Below are 17774 nucleotides of genomic sequence, written 5' to 3' on the forward strand. Positions count from 1 at the left end.
TCCCTATAGGATTTTAAACCAGTTTATAATTTAACAATCTTATCTCAGCATTCGTTTTTGCCACCCCACTTCCATTCACTATGAAAAAAAATCCAAGTTTTTAATATTATCTTTTGAACTATCTTTGTCATCCTGCTGGTTCCTTCACTAATGATTGAGTAAAACTGTGGCATATACCCCCAATCTATGACAATTATGCTTTGAACAGGATAAGAATTCTAGGCATTTTTGCCTTCATCTCAACTGGCCAAAATTGTGCCAAATGGTAATTTTTAGCTGCAAAGGAGGCTAGGGATTTGAAGATTCTTTTAGTCTAAAGAAGCAAGGTTTTTTAAAAGAGCAAAGTCTGCAGTCATGGTCACTGCCTGAACGTACGCGTGGCGATAATGGGAGAGGAAGAGGGTGAGAAGAAGAAGAGAGGCGAGTGATCGCCAGCCTACGCCCGGGGTGTAAATTCACTGAGATGAGGAAGACTGGAGGGGAGGCAAGTCTGCACTTCATCAATCCGAAGGACGGAGAGGTTAAAAGCTTTATATTTTACTTTTTGAGATGACATCCAATGATTCGCCCTTGACATTCTGTGAGATTGTTATGTGCTGGAGATTTTAAAGGGAGAAAAGTCGCTTGTCTTATCCAAATCCTCGTAATAGTGGGTCGACTGGGTAGTGACTTTCAGCCTGTCACTTCCTCTAACGGAGTGCTCCCCCAAATGAAAACCTCCATGACCGAATGCTTGCATTACATGTTAGATTGTGGCCTCTGAGAAAACTGTTCAGAAAAAATGACTCCATGCTCCTTTATTTTACTGCAGAATAGATGTATTTGCAATGGCATATTTATTTAGACCTTTTCAATTGAAGTATTACTAAGCATAAATGAAAAGTACGGAACTGCTAAAATACCTTTTTATATGCAATGTTTACTTTGAGATATTTAACTTTATAAACACTATCAGAAATAACCAATTCCCTTTTTTCTAATTTCCTAGTATATATTTAAACCCTTTATCTGTCAAACTTTAATTATTTAACGTGACAAGGTTTACTTATGTATGATCCAGATTCTTCCCCTTCTACAATTTACCTAGTTGACTATGTGGGATATAAAGGCAGGTTGGTGTTATCACACTAGTGCCTACCCAGGACCTAGCAGAGTCCTCCACTGAGCATGAAAACATGCATTACGCAAAACCTGCCTGAAATCCACCATTCTTAATCATACCTGTTTTAAAGGAATTACCCACCTTATAAAACTTTTCATATCTAAGATTTGTACTGCTTAAATTAGAGGACGTTGTATACAGTATTAAAAACCATTTGGGATGCTTCCTTAATAGGATTTCTCATTAAGACAATGAATTTCTGTAAAACCATACTTTCTAGACTTGCCATATCCAGTTGCCAGGTCATGCAGATCCTGCCTTTCCAGTATCTCTTCTATTTGTTCTCTCCTTTTCAATCCCATTGTCATTGTCTACGGCCTGATCTATAACTGGCTGCGACAGCTTCCTGAGGGTTTCTTCCTTCCAAATCACTCTTCCTAGGTTAGAGAATGTCATTCATGCCTCTGTTATAAGATGCTCAAATGCTCCCAAGGGCCTACAGAATACAATCCGTACTAGCTCCAAAATACTTCTCTGGACCACTGTCTTACTACATGCCACCTGTTGTCTCATGCTCCAACATCAACTGCAAATATCCTTATCTAAAGTGAACTATCCTTCTTTTTCTTTTTCTTTTTTTTTTTTTTTTGTCTTTTGTCTTTTGTTGTTGTTGCTATTTCTTGGGCCGCTCCCGCGGCATATGGAGGCTCCCAGGCTAGGGGTCGAATCGGAGCTGTAGCCACCAGCCTACGCCAGAGCCACAGCAACGCAGGATCCGAGCCGCATCTGCAACCTACACCACAGCTCACGGCAACACCGGATCGTTAACCCACTGAGCAAGGCCAGGGACCGAACCCGCAACCTCATGGTTCCTAGTCGGATTTGTTAACCACTGCGCCACGACGGGAACTCCTGAACTATCCTTCTTACATGCCCTTGTTAATGCTTTTCCCTCAGTCTGGGATACTCTTTGTGCTCATTTCTCTGCCTAATCAAACGTACTCATCCCTCAAGGTTCCACTCAAATGCCATCATCTCCTTTAGGGAACTGCACTGTCTACTAATCTGAAATAGATTAATCATTGCTCTGGGTACCCATAGAATGTGTACCCTTAAGGCAGTATTTCTTTTCTAGAAGTCTCTGCCTAGTATAGACAAATATAAAAAGAAACACAGGCACAAATACAGATGTGAAGTATTCAAGTTTGGACACCACGTGTAGCAAGTTAAAATGATGTCTAAATGTATTTGTAAGCACCTGATTTGGAAGAACAGATAATACCCTACCTATTCCACACAAGATAGAAGACAGCGTGAAAACCAGCTGTGTCATTTTGATATTTTTAGTCATAGGACATTTTTTATTTTCAACAGACTCTTTTTCTTAGGACAACAATTCTGCATTTTAATTATACATGTTAATATGTATTTTTAAAAATAAAATTTGGGAGGTCCCTGGTGGCTCAGTGTATTAAGGATTCAGCATTGTCACTGCTGGGGCTCTGGTCACCACTGTGGCATGAGCTGAATCCCTAGCCTGGGAACTTCTCCATGCTGTGGACGTAGCCAAAAAAAATTGAAAGTAGGCAGCTGTTGACGGAATGTCAAATTTCTCAGGGTTTAGAGGTAAAAAGAATCCAACTGGCATTTTTTGGTGTTTTAAAGTATTTGGGTCTGCTCTACTAGTCTGATAGAGAGAGTTAAGAGATTAACAATATAAATCTAAATTTTAAAGTATATTTACACTATATACAGCCAACAGGCAAAATTATACACATAATATTTTTCCTTAACACATTGGACTCTATGACTGGGGCCCTGACAAACAAGTGAAAATGCAAATCTGTTGCTAAAAGTAACATAAACTCCTTAAACATGAAGTACACCATACCTTGGAAAGGTGATATCATGTGATTGTTTCCTCCTGTTTTTCTTCTTTTTTCTTGCTGTTTCATCTTCTGTCCTAAAAAAAAAGCCCCGGAAACATATTAATGATTGCTTCAATAAAATAGACACATAGACGTTATTACAGACTTTATTTATTTATTTATGTAATTACTTTGAGGGGTTTTTTGGTTTGTTTTGTTTTTAATGGCCAGACCCACAGCATATGGAAGTTCCCAGGCCAGGGATCCCATCATCCAAGTTGGATCTGCCACCTACACCACAGCTGCAGCAACACCAGATCCTTAACCTACTGCACTGGCAATCAAACCAGTGGGTTACGGGTTGCCACAGAGACGAGCCGTATCAGTAACCCACTAAGCCACAGTGGTAACTAAATTTCTTTTTGAGTAGTGCTTGTATTCACATGGTTCAAAATTTTAAAGGTTAAGAAGTCTCTTCCTCTTCTGTCACCACCACCTCATTTTTCCCAAATGCAGCAACAAATCTTACAAATTTCTTTCCAAAAATATGTATTTATAGGCTAACAAGTGTGTATGTTCTTCCTTCCACCACTATTTCTATAAATGGTAACATATTTTACACACTGTTCCTTGTGTGTATTAGTTGAAGGCCTATCTGTTGTGGCCACACTCATCCTAAATCACAGCAGCCAAGTTTCCCAAGCACCCATGGTATTCCAAGGACTTAGAGATTACCTCCTAGAGGTCAAGGACAAGGGTCAGACATTGCTTTCGGCAAGGTTAAATTCTTTACTCTGCACCTATACTACAGTTGTTCATTGCCTGATGTCTGGGTTCTTTCCACTTTGTTGGCTATTATAATCAACACTGCCATGAACGCCCTTGCCCAGGTATCCTGGAGTAAAGGTGTATGAGCTTCTCCAGAGACTGTATCTAGGAATGAGACTGCTAGATCTTTGGGCTCTAGCATGTAAGTATTTGATATAATTTATCGATGGCTATTTCATGGCTTTTGAGTTTTGTGCCATCTGCAGAAAGGCCTTCCTCTCCACCTATGATTAAAATTTTTTAAAACTTCCAATGGATTCTTGCAATTCTTTTATGGTTTCATTCCTTTGCACTTAAACCTTTGATCCACCTGGAATCGATTTCTTAGGTTTGCCGAGGGAGGAACATGCAAGACCAAATCAGTAAAGCAAGAACATTTATTAAGGCATCCAAAACGGATGAGCTGAGCTCAAGATGTGCTGACTGTGAGGAGATGCTAGGCTTATAAAGGATCTGTGGTGGGAGTTTATGGTGGGAACCCGTGGCAGGAACAATGAAGAAGGAGGAGGGGAAGGTCAGGGGAGGGGGAGGGGGTCAAAGCCCATGGGAGACAGCAGTTGACTTTGTGGGTGGTTAATCTAGGCAGGCAGGTGTTTTTTCAGGCTATTGTTTCTGGCTGCCCAACTCGAGCGTCCAACTTCTGGGAGAGGCTGGAAATCTTGCCCAGGCCCGCAGCAGGTCTCCAAGATGAACAGCCACCTTCGGGAAGGTGGGGTGTCTGTCACTATCCTCCCGGGAACCTCTCACCATCCTAATGTAAATTTGAACTATGGATCAAGGTTTAATTTTTTTTCCAGATAGCTAGTTATATCAATACTATTTCTTGAATAAGCCAACTTTCCCCTATGGATTTGAGGTGGCTCTTTTTATCACATATCAAATCTACATAAATTTTTCCTTCCTGTGCTATTTCATTGATCTGACCATCCAGCCATGTGCTAGACGTGTTTTTTTTTCTCAGTCCCATAGAAGTATAATTGACAAAACTGTAAATAAAGTATACAACGTGATTTCCTAAACGTAAATGTTGTGAAAAGATTCCCACCGTCCATCCCTTCTCATGTTTACCCTTTTTTTGTGTGTGTGGGTACACTTGATTCTACCCTCTTAGCAAATTTCAGTTATACAGTATCATCAACTATAGCTACCATGTAATTAGATACTTAGACCTTATTCATATGATAACAGAAAGTTTATATCCTCTCACCAAACTTTTCCTGTTCCTCTCACCCCCTACCCCCCGAGAACTACTTTTCTACTCTGTTTTTTATGAGTTCGATTTTGTTTTTTTAGATTCCCACATAAAGGTGATTTCATAAGTATATTCTTTCTCTGGCTTATTTCACTGAGCATAATGCTGTTTGTGGAGTTTTTTATTGTTCCTTTCTGTCTCTCTTGATCTTCTCCCTAGAGATTTGATGATTTTATGTAGTGGCTTGCTCTGCTTCCCTTCTCTTTATCTTTTATGTATATACTATATATTTCTGCTTTGTGGTTACCATGAGGCTTATATAAAACATCTTCTAGCTAAAACAGCCTGTCTTAATAACAACTTAACTTCACATGCATACAAAGGCTCTACCTTTTTACATCCTTCTCCCACATCTTAATGTTTCAATGTCACAAAATTATATCCTTTTAAAATGTGAATCCATTGATAAACTATTGAGGTGATAGTCATTAAGGATTGTCTTTTAGTTTTTATATTAGAGTTTAGTGATTTACCTACATAATTACAATATAAAAGTATTCTGAATTTAACTATATGTTTACCTTTACCAGTGAGTGCTCACATGTTTTTATGTTACAATTAGGGTCCTTATGTTTCAGCTGGAAGCACTAACTGCCTTTAGTATTTCCAGTAGGCCAACACCAAGATCTAGAGGTGAAGAACTTCCTTAGCTTTTGTTTGCCTGGAAACTCTTAATCCCTTCTTCAGTTGAGGCACAACTTTGCCAGATAGAGAATTCTTGTTGGCAGGTTTTTTTTTTTTTTTTTTTTTTTTTCCTTTCAGCACTTTAAACATATCCCACTCCCTTCTTTCCTGCAAAGTTTCTGCTGAAAAATATAGTTTTATGGATGTTCCCTTGTTTTCTTCTTGCTGCTTTTAAGATTCTCTCCTCATCTTCAACTCTTGAGAATTTAATTACACTGTATCTCGGTATGGGTCTCTTTGGAGCTATCTTATTTGATACTTTTTGGGATTCCCGGATCTGGATGTCTGTTTCTCTCCCTGGGGCAGGGAAATTTTCAGCCATTATGTGAATTAACTTTCTGCCCTTTCTTCTCTCTCCTCTCCTTCTGAGGCCTCTATAATGCATATATTGGTCCACTTGCTGGTGTCACATCAGCTCACAGTTTGAGAACATTTCCATCAGCACAGGAAGTTCCTTTGTGCCCACGTTTAGTCAGTCCACACTGCGACTCTCCTGCCCCAGGCAACCACTGTCTCTCTGGATTTGCCTTTTCTGAAAATTCCATGTAAGTAGAATCAAATATTAGGGAGTCTTTTGTATCTGATTTCTTTACTTAATACATTTTTTTATGTTCATCCATGTGTAGCAGGTATCAATGGTCTATTTTAAACTGTTGACTAGATTTCTGCTGTAAGGATACACCATGTTGTGTTTATCCATTCATCAGCTGATGGAAACTGGATTGCTTCTAGTTTTTATAAATAGCATTGCTACCAACATTCACATATGCCTTTGTGGAGACACACACACACACGTTTTTTCTTGGATGGATATATGGAATAGAATTGATGCACCCAATGGTAAGTTTATGTTTAATTTTTTTAAGAAACTGCCAAACTGTTTTCTAAAGTGGCTGTATAATTTTACATTGCCACCAGCAAAATATGAGGGTTCTGGTTTCTTCCTATTCTCACCCACATTTATCCTCGTCAATCTTTTTTATGATAGTCATTCTAGTGGCTGTGTAGTGACATCTCATTGTTGTTTTAATTTGAATTTGCCCAAAAGCTAATGTTATGGAGCATTTTTAATGTACATGTTAGCCACTATATGTTTTATTTTGTTAAATGCCTATTCAAATATTTTAGTCATTAAAAAATGGATTATTTTCTCATTATCAAATTGTAAACATTCTTTATATATTCAGAAATAAGATCTCTATCAGATACATGCTTTATAGATATTTTCTCCCAGTTTGAAGCCAATGTGTTTTCATTCCTTTAATGGTGACTTTTAAAGAGCAGTTGTTTTTAATTTTGATGAAGTTCGATTTATTAATTTTTCTTTTATATATCGTTTTTCTTGTCATATCCAAGACATATCTATCCAATTCAAAGTCACAAAAGTTTTCTTCTTGTCATCTTCTAGAAGCTTTATATTTTAGGTCTTACATTTAAACTTATAGTTCATTTTCAGTTAAATTTTGCAATATGGCATAAGGTAAAAATTTAAGGTGGTATTTTTGGGTTTTGTTTCATTGTTGTTGTTGTTTTTCACATGCATCTTGTCATAGCACCATTTCTTGAAAACACTCTCATTTCCCCCATTGAATTACCTTGTCACCCTTGTCAAAAGTCAACTGACCATAAACGTAGGGTTTATTCTTGGACTCTCAATTCTGTTTCATTGATCTATATGTCTGTCCTTATGCCAGTACCACACTGTTTTGCTTAATGTTGCTTCACAAGTTTTAACATCAAATAGTCTTCAATCTTTGTTCCTTTTCAAGGTCCTTTAAACTATTTTAGGTATTTTGAAATTCCATACAAATGTTAGGATCAGTTTGTTAATTTATAAAAAAATCTTGCTGGGATTTTAGTAGGGAATGCATTGAATCTATGAATCAAATTGGAAAGAATGGCCATCTTAATAATATTGAATCTTCTAATCTATGAACATGGACTGTCTCAATTTATTTAGATCTTCTATTTCTTTCAGAAATGTACACGTCTTGCACTTTTTATTATATTTATCCCTATATATTTTATTCTTTCTGCTGCTATTGGGAATGGAATTGTTTTTTAAATTTTATCGTCACACAGTTCCTTGTTGACATACAGAAATGTAATTGGTTTTTTATATTGATCTCACTAAACTTGTTTATAAATAAGTAGTTTATTTACTTAATTATTTATGTAGGATTATCTATGTTCAGGAATGTGTATGCAAATAGAGGTTTCCTTCTTTCTTTCTAATCTGCGAGACTTGCTTTTCTTGCCTTACTGGAACTATCTAGAACCACAAGCACATGTTGAAGTGTGAGACGTCCTTGCTTTTTTCCCAGTCTCAGAGGGGAAAGCATCTTTGCTTTGTTTCCAGTCTTAGGGAGAAACATTGTCTTCCCTCAACAAGTATGATGAAGCATGTAGATACCTTCACCAGTTTGAGGCAGTTCCCTTCTAGCCCTAGTTTGTTGAGAGTTCTTTTTTTTTTTTTTTATCATTAATAGGTGTTGGAGTTCATCAAATTCTTTTTTCTGTGACTACTGGAAGGATAATCTGGTTTTTGCTACTTATTCGATTAATATAGTATATTAGTAGCTTTGAGGGTACTAAACCTACATTCCTGGAAGATGGTGTATAATCCTTTTCAACATTGCTGAATTCAGTTTCCCAGTATTTCATTAACAAATTTCATGTACACATTCATCAGGAATAATTGCGCTGCAGTTGTCCTGTGATGTCTTTGACTGATTTTGATATCTGGCTAATACTGGTCTCATAAGTGCACTGGGAATTATTTCTCCTTTATTTTCTGAAAACATTTTTGTCGGACTGATAATCTTTCTTCCTTAAATATTAGATAGAATTAGCCAGTGAAGCCATTTGGGCCTGGGCTCTTTTATATTTTTAATTACCAATTCATCCTCTTTATTTGTTATGTTTCTAGTCAGAATTTCAATTTTTTTTTTTTGAGGCAATTTTGTTATTTGCATCTTTCTAGAAATTTGGCCATTTAAGTTGCCTAATTTGTTGGCACAAAGTCATTCGTAATAGTCTCATAATATTTTAAATTTCTCTATAGTCAGTAATCCTATCCTATCTTTCATTCCTAATTTTGCTATTTTTTTCTCCCTTCCTTTTTTTTTTCCTTAAGTGGGATCTCATTTCCTAGACCAGGGATTGAACCTGGGCCAGAGCAGTGACAGTGCCTAATCCTAACCACTAGACCACCAGAGAACTCCCCCTCCTTTCTTTCTTGATCAGAACAGCTAAAGGTTTATGAATTTTGTTGATTAAAACACAGTTTTGTTGTTTCAAAGAACCGACTTTGGGCTTTACTGATTTTCTACTGTTTTTCTGGTTTGTATTTCATTAATATTTGGCTTTGATCTTTATCATTTTCTTCTTTCTGCTTGCTTCGGGTTATTTGCTCTTTTTGTTTTAGTTTCTTTGGATGAAAGCTTAGATTATTGATTTGATACCTTTTTCTTTTCTAATTACATTTAACGTTATTAGTTTCTCTCTTAGCATTGCTTTAGCTGCAGTCCATAATTTTCGACAGATTCCTTTAAGATTAAAATATTTTCTAATAAATGAGCCACTTTGCTGTATACCTGAAACTAACACAACATCGTAAATCAACTATAATAATTTTTTTTTCTAATTTTCCTTGTAATTTCATCTTTGACCCATGGGTTTTTACAGTGTTTTAAAATTTCCAAATATTTGGAAATTATCTAAATTTAATTGTATTATGATCAGAGAAACATAGTGAGTGGTTTCAATTCATTTATATTTATGGAGACTTTTGTAAGTTTGAAAATAATGTGTATTCTGCTGCTGTGGGTGAAGTGTTCTATAGATATACTTTTGAAAAATTAAAGTATAATTGACTTACAATGTTGTGCCAATTTCTGCTGTACAGCAAATAGTGACCCAGGCATACACAGATGTACATTCTTTTTTTTTTTTTTTTTGTCTGTCTTTCTAGGGCTGCACCTGTGGCATATGGAGGTTCCCAGGCTAGGGGTCAAATCACACCTGTAGCCACTGGCATAAGCCACAGCCACAGTGACGCAGGATCCAAGCCATGTCTGCAACCTACACCACAGCTCACGACAATGCCAGATCCTTAACCCATTGAATGAGGCCAGGGACTGAACCCACGTCCTCGTGGATGCTAGTTGGGTTCGTTAACTGCTGGGCCACGGCGGGAACTCCCAGATATACATTCTTTTTCTCACACTATCTTCCATCATGTTCTAGCCTAAGAGACTGGACATAGTTTCCTGTGCTGTACAGCATGACTTTATTGCATATCCATTCTTTTTTTTTTTTTTTTTTGCTTATTTCTATATTTATTTTAAAAATGAATTCCACTCACAGCAAACTGATCTGAAGGACAGAAGCTAAACAAGAAATGAGGAATCTCATTCAATAACCACCTCCCCTTTGGGTGTGGTACCTAAGAGGCAATGTGGGTATCTCCAGGCCTCTCAGTCTTTGGCTGTATGAGAATCACTTGGTAAAAATACTTAGGCCTGGATCCCAACCTCCTTCAATGAGCCTTCGCCTCCTGTCTCATCAGCTTCCAGGTGATCCTAACTCACACCAGAGTTTGAGAATCGCTGCCCTAGGAGGTGGCTAAAAATAGGTTAGGCTTAAGTAGTCCCAGGCGCATATCAGGTACTGCTACACCGCGTGGGGGCCGGCCCAGTCCGCCGGCAGCAGGAAGGAGCCTTCAAAAGGTCCTTAAGAGGAAGCAGCGTCTTCAGAGTCTTAGAGGGAAAGCTTGTTGTTGCAAGAGTCACTGACGGTGGTCAGGAGAGCTGAATTTTAAAACTCTGGCCGAAAGACTGCGTAACCTTGAACCAGTGCTCTACCTTCGGCATTTATCTGCACTCCGGAGTTAAAAATTACACACTGCTAGTACAGATGCTGCAGGAAGAAGGAGGTTAGTCTCCCAAAGTAGTATGGAACATAAGTGGCTTTCGACCCGAGAGCCCTGGCTTTTCAACCTGGAAGGAGCAGGCCCTCTGGGGGACCTGGAGGCGAGCTGTGGGGCTCGGAGAAGCGCATCGGTCCTAGAGTTGCCTCTCCCCGGCTCCCGCACTTCCTGCGGGGTATCAGGGCGGGCCGTGGGGGCCACAGCCGCGGGGGCCACAGCCGGGGGCCGGCACTGGGCAGCCCCGCGGTCCAGGCTGACCTGGGAGTCAGGCTGCTAGCGAGCCAGCAACACACGTGGCCTACGCAGGGGAGCCTCGGCTTCGCAGGACCTACCTGGGCCGAGGTGCTGAAAGCGGCGAGGGCGGAGAGCATGGCTGGGGCGTGCGGGGAGCAGACCGGCTGGCAAAGGCCCTGGCAGCAGGAAAGTGACTCCAGCGACCTCCACCCTGCACAGGCCCTCCCGGCTCCGCTCCGCCAGGTCCTGCATATCCATTCTAAATGTACTGATGAGATACACTTTCATGTCAGGTTGGTTGAGAGCGTTGTTCAAGTCTTCTACATCCTTACTGAATTTGTTTTTTTCCATCAATTATTAAAAGAAGGATAATGGAATATCCATCAATTTAAACTTTTCTCCTTTCAATTCTGTAAGTTGTTGTTTCATATATTTGGGGGCTCTGTTTTTAGGTGTATTAGTTTCTTGGGCCATTAGAACAAATTCTCAAAAACTAACTGGCTTAAAACAACAGAATTTTAGGAATTCCCAGTGTGGCTCAGCAGTAATGAACCCTACTAGTATCCATGAGGAAGCAGTTTCAATCCCTGGCCTCACTCAGTGGGTTAAGGATTTGACGTTACCCTGAACTGTGGTGCAGGTTGCAGATGCGGCTCGGATCCTGTGTGGCTGTGGCTGTGGTGTAGACCAGCAGCTGCAGCTCCTATTTGACCCCAAGCCTGGGAACTTTCACATGTGGCAGGTATGGCCCTAAAAAGAAAAAACAAACAAACAAAAAGACCCCCAAAAACCAAAAAACAGGATTTTATTCTCTCAGAGTTCTGGAAGCTAGAAGTCCAAAATCTTGGTGTTGGCAGAGCCACGCTCCCTGTGACGGTCCTAGTTAGTAAAGAATCCTCTCTTGCCTCCCCAAGCTTCTTGTGCCCCACGTGTTCCTTGGCCTGTGGCACAGCACAGCTTCTCTCACTGCCTTGGTAGTCACATGGTCTTCTTCCCTTTTCATTTCTGTGTGCCCTCTCCTCTCCCTATAATACCACCAGCCACTGGATTCAGGTCCCTCCCCCGACCCCATTCCAGCATGATCTTAACTAATTTCGAGTGCCAAGTAAGGTCGCACTCTGAGGCTCTGGGGGGACCTGAATCGGGGGAGGGTACCATTCACTCACTTCAGTGTGGGTACATTCGTAAGTGCTGTAGCTTCCTGATATATTGACCCTTTTATCATAATGAAATGTCCCCCTTTATCTCCAGTGATAGTTCTAAAAATCTAGTTTGTCTGTATTTTATAAGCTTCATAAAATCAATTAAGAGACATTCTAGGGAGTCCCCTTTGTGGCTCAGCAGTTAACAAACCTGACTAGTATCTATGAGGTCATGGGTTCAATCCCTGGCCTCACTCAGTGAGTTAAGGATCCAGCGTTGCCATGAGCTGTGGTGTGGGTCGCAGACACTGCTTGGATCCCTCATTGCTGTGGCTGTAGTGTAGCCTAGCGGCTGTAGCTCCAATTCGACCCCTAGCCTGGGAATTTCCATATGCCACAAGTGTGGCCCTAAAAAGCAAAAAAAATGAGGCATTCTAGAAGAGATTGTTATACATATTATGAGACTCCCCTATTCCCTGAAAACCTTAAAAAAAAACAACTGAATAGAACATCTGCCTACCCATTTTTTAAACTTCTCTCAAGGGGAGTAGTCTATGAGTTTTCTTCTGAACTTTTTGAGTCGGTCTTGACAATTCAGAGGTAGTACAGTACAGCACAGTGCTTCCAGCAGGAGTTCCATTTACACTTTGGACGGCTCAGTTCTCTATTGCTCAGCCCATCCCTCATACTACAAGACACTTAACATTTTGAGTCCTTATTCACTAAATGCCAGTAACTTTCCCCAGTCTTTATGAAAACTATTTCCATACCCCTCGTCTCCAAATGTTCCTTGGGGAATCATTTGAAAACAAAAGACAGAGTAATTTATTTTTCTTTCTTTCCTTTCCTTTCTATCGCCACACCTGTGGCATATGGAAGTTCCTGGGCGAGGGGTTGAATTGGAGCTGCAGCTACAGGTCTACAACCACAGCCACAGCAATGTGGGATCTGAGCTGCATCTGTGACCTATACCGCAGGTGGCAGCCACACCAGATCCTTAACCCACTGAGCAATGCCAGGGATGGAACCCACATCCTCACAGAGACAACTTAACTGCTGAGCCACAACAGGAACTCCAAGACATAGTAGTTTAGAAAGTGGGCTACAGACCCAAACTTCTTGAGTTTGAATACAAGTTCTGACACTACTGAACAAAACTTAGTTAAATCACTTGACTTCTCTGTATCTCTGTTTCCTTATCTTAAAGTCGGAATAATAATGGTACCTACTTATTATTGTGATGATTAGATTAGGTGATACATGTAAAGTTCTTTAAAAAATGGTGCAGAGTGTTTGATAAACATTAGCAAATATTATTCCACCAGCCTGTCATTTCGACAAGTTTTTATGTGACAGGATATTTTTGAAATATTGCTTTTTTTCCTCCTACTAGTTCATCTTTTCCTTATCCCTCCTCTCATATTCCTTCTAAGCAGCAAAGTAGTTGTGAGCTCTTTACTTTAGGGAAAGGATAAACCAGGGTCGTAAAAAGAAAAAAAGGAGTCTTTCTGAACTTGATCTCTAAAAATGTGAGCCATTAGGGAAATAGAGAAGGTTCCATACATAGATAAAATATTTGGGAGAAATACAACTCGACAGAGCCACACTCAGTCTCACCTCCCGAGCACCCCACCCCAAGCTACCATGAGACCAAAAAGAAATTTTTCCAGACTAAGGAAGAAGACGTTGCAGGGAAGTAAGAAGAGTATAGACATTGAGAAATCCCCAAAGACAGGCCCCGTAGCCTAATTCACAGAGCAGCAGGGAAGCAGTAAAGACCCACAGAAACAGGAGTAACCTAAGTGGGGACAAAAAAGGCTGTACCTGAGCCTTGGGGTAGCAACACGACATTAGAGGAGAAAGGACTGGGAGGGGAGATTACGCTGCCCAGGCTTTAAACAGCCTTGCACTGAGTGCCTCTGCTTGGCAGTGAGGAGCAGAATTATGCACGTGCCCTACATGGGACATGGATGTAACAGAAAGCGGGCCACTGTACCTGAAAGGACTAGGCAGACAGGAAGGATGATGTCTCAGTGGCAAATGGTGCGGATCAAAGACGGAGGACCAGACAGAATGATGGACATCTTGGAAGATGCCTCCTGTGTGAACAGATAACATTGGGCACCAGATGAGTATCTTCCCCTCACCCACGCCTGGGAAACTCACAGACCGCCTCCCACCTCCTCATCCCTCTACCTGCCCCCACCTCTGACATTAGACTCAAGGCAGAACCTCCCAACTGGAGTTCATCCTCTCCAATAAGCTGGAGCTTCAGCAGAACATTAGATGAATTTCAGAAAAATAAAGTCAGATTGCTTGTGCACCTGTTGTGGACAGATTCATACTCACACCTTAGCATACAACTGTTCCCATTACCCACTTCAAATATTTACAGCTACACCTACCCTCATTTTACCTTTGTCTATATTCATTTTTTCAGTAGGTTTGTCAAGGTTTGACCATTTTATTGGTTTTTTTTTTCTTTTTAGGGCTGCACTTGCAGCATATACAGGTTCCCAGGCTAGAGGTCCAATCAGAGCTGTAGCGCCGGCCTACACCACAGCCACAGCCACAGCAGATCTGAGCTGCATCTGTGACCTGCACCACAGCTTGAGGCAACACCAGTTCCCCAAAACACTGAGCGAGGCCAGGGATCAAACCCACATCCTCATGGATATTAGTCAGGTTTATTTCCACTGAGCCACAATGGGAACTTGGGGATTTTTTTTTTTTTTTAATTCAACTCTTGGGTTAATCTACAGCCTCATTTCCCTTTCTCTTAAAAGTCACTGAAGTTTTTATCTTTACTATTTCCTTTCTTCCATATTCCTTTCAGTTGTATTTTAGTTGTTCTTTTTCTAACTTCTTGATTTGAAAGTTCATTTCATGTCTTTCATTTTTTAAAATAAAAATACACTAATGAATTAGCTTCTGACTTGGGATACTGTTTCCTGGAATTTGAAAGTTATATAGAAATAAAATACATGACAGAACAGTGTAAAAGTCAGTGTAAAAGATTTTAAAACACCTTTTGTAATTGATAGAAAAGACAAAATATCAGAAAGACTGTACGTGATCTGAACAATCACATTCAATGTGTTAGACAAGGAAATATTATATTAAAGTACAGTAACAAACAACCCTAGAATCTCAGCAGTTTGAACACACAGAGTATTTAACACATACAGCACCGTGAGTACCATGATTCAGCAATTTCATTCTTAGATATGTAATCTAGAGAAATTTATACATGAGCACCAGGAAAAATGCATATATTCATATTAGTATTGTATTTTGTTTTGTTTCGTTTTGCTTTTGCTTTTTAGGGCGTCACTTGCAGCATATGGAAGTTTCCAGGCTACGGGTCGAATCAGAGCTACAGCTGCCGGCCTACGCCACAGCCACAGCAACATAGGATCCGACCTGTGTCTGCAACCTATGTCACAGCTCACGGCAATACAGGATTCCCGACCCACTGAGCGAGGCCAGGGATCAAACCCACATCCTCATGGATACTAGTTGGATTCGTTTCCGCTGCAGCACAACAGGAACTCCCATAGTATTGTTTGTAATAGAAAAAAAAAAAATCAGAGACACCCTAAATGTCCATTCATGGGACAATGGGTGAATAAATTATGCTTTATTCAAACAACGAAATATCATACAACCCTATAAATTAATGAACTATAGCTATATGAAAAGATAAATAAATCGTAGAAACGAAACACATTGTGGGAAAAGTGGACACAGAAAACTACATATGATACAATTTTTTTTTTTTTTTTTTGGTCTTTTTAGGGCTGTGCCTATGGCATATGGAGGTTCCCAGGTTAGGGGCTGAATCAGAGTTGCAGCCACCAGCCTACACCACAGCCACAGCAACATGGGATATGAGCCGTGTCTTCAATCCACATCATAGCACATGGCAGTGCCAGATCCTTAATCCACTGAGTGAGGCCAGAGATCGAACTTGTGTCCTCATGGATGCTAGTCAGGTTCGTTAACTGCTGAACCATGACGGGAACTCCTGATACTAATTTTATAAAGCTCAAAACTAAGCAAACGAAACATAATAATGTTTTTTTTATTTTACAGTTTATTTCATTGAAGTATAGTCAATTTATAATGTTGTGTTCATTTCCAGTGTACAGCAAAGCAACTCAGTTATCTCTCTCTATATATGTACATATATATTTTTCCCATATGGTTTATTACAGGATATTGAATATAGTTTCCTGTGCTATACAGTAGGACCTTGTTGTCAAACTTACTTTTCTACCTAAAAAATTCAGGACTTATCCCAAAATGCTGTTGTCATAACACACAAGGAATTTATCATCTGGCTGAGGTAGGACATGAATATAACACACCTAGTGAGTTTTAGGCCTGGGGTATTAGTAATCCCAGTTGCTCTGCAGATGCTAATTTAGTTAAGTTTGCAAAGCACTACCTTAAACGTAGGACCGAGTTGAATAGCTTGGTTTTATGTGAGGAAACTAACAACATTAAATTGGAAGCAGAAGTAGCAAGAGCCATAGAAAATAACACACAAACATCTTAGACAAGACATTATTAATGGTCAAGGGATAGAAACTGTTTATGTTACCAAAGGGGGGAACTCCCATGGAGTAGAATTTATCTTAAGCCCCTGCTGGTGGCTAGTAAGGAGTCGTGTGTGCTTCATACACTTATGCACCGTTCCAAGTTCACTGCATTTAGATTCTCTTCTCTATCGTCTACGCAACTGATGAGAACAGGAGAAAGATTTAAAATCCACAGTCAAAGGCGTTGTTAAAATGGGGGCTATGCTCATACATAAACATTCCTCCTGTCAAAGTACTTGCAAATGAGCTGGGAAAGTGCTTGCTAACTCCCCCGAAATAAAAAATTGTCGATTACTAGAAAACTGCTGGGTAGAAGGTGGATGGACAGCTTAATTCGTAACCACTCTAAGTATGGCACTAGGCTAGGGTTGGAAGGGAGGGGGAGAAAGCCATGGGTGAGGGTGGGGCCTCCGGTGGTGCATCTTTACGGACTGCGGAGCTTCTTAAACTCCCTAGAGGAAGGGGTTGTAGCCAGAGGGGACCAAGGAGTCTCCGATTAAAATGTTTGTGATGTGGGTGGACTGACTGCCGAAGAGACGAAGACAGAGGAACATGGATCAGGCTTTCACAAACATCTGAGCCCTACTATGTGCCTGCTGTCAGGGATCCAACAGCAAAATATGTGCCCCCAGAGAAATATTTTACAAATTGAGAAAGCAGACGCCAAACAAAATCATTATAAGTAAACCACCCAGCATATTAAGAAGTGCTAAATGGCCTAGAGAAAACTGCGGGAGCCCCACAGGGTCTGGGGTGCCAATTCCAAATAAGATAATCAAGGAGAACCTCGTATTGAGGCAAAGACCAGAAGAGTAGTGGGGAACGAGCCTTGGGGCCATCTGGGGCCGACACACAGGTGGCAGGGGGCCAGCTGGTGTCCCACTACCAGAATTTCCAGCAGAACAAGGCCCAAAGGGAACCTAGGAGGGCGAAATGGCTACAAGTCAATAAGCTTTCCATGCAAAACTTAGTAGGTTGCTGCCAGGAGGGAATCTCTAGCCACCAAGGATTTAGTCCACCAATTTCAGCTTAAGCCTCTCTCACACCACACTCCTCTGGTGCCACAATAATGTTTAGAGATATATTTGTAATAAAACTACTATCAAAATGTATGGGAAGAGGTGGCAAAA

General features: G+C 40.3%; 1 protein-coding gene across 1 annotated transcript in view; it reads right to left on the reverse strand.

Moving 5' to 3' along the window:
* LOC100739139 (uncharacterized) overlaps nucleotides 1-17774 on the reverse strand; it is a 46621-nt gene that overhangs the window by 18306 nt on the left and 10541 nt on the right. Inside the window, exons 5-6 of the mRNA XM_084978167.1 lie at nucleotides 14037-14139; nucleotides 2994-3065 (exon numbers count right to left, since the gene is read on the reverse strand). Coding sequence (XP_084834293.1) covers nucleotides 14071-14139 — 69 coding nt within the window. The 3' untranslated portion in view covers nucleotides 2994-3065; nucleotides 14037-14070. The remainder of the gene's footprint in view (nucleotides 1-2993; nucleotides 3066-14036; nucleotides 14140-17774) is intronic.

The sequence above is a fragment of the Sus scrofa genome, chromosome 9 (genome assembly GCF_054392235.1).
Source record: "Sus scrofa isolate SSC_HxYL_T2T_F1_AM1 chromosome 9, Sscrofa_HxYL_maternal_Yorkshire_Landrace_v2.0, whole genome shotgun sequence".
Taxonomy (NCBI): domain Eukaryota; kingdom Metazoa; phylum Chordata; class Mammalia; order Artiodactyla; family Suidae; genus Sus; species Sus scrofa.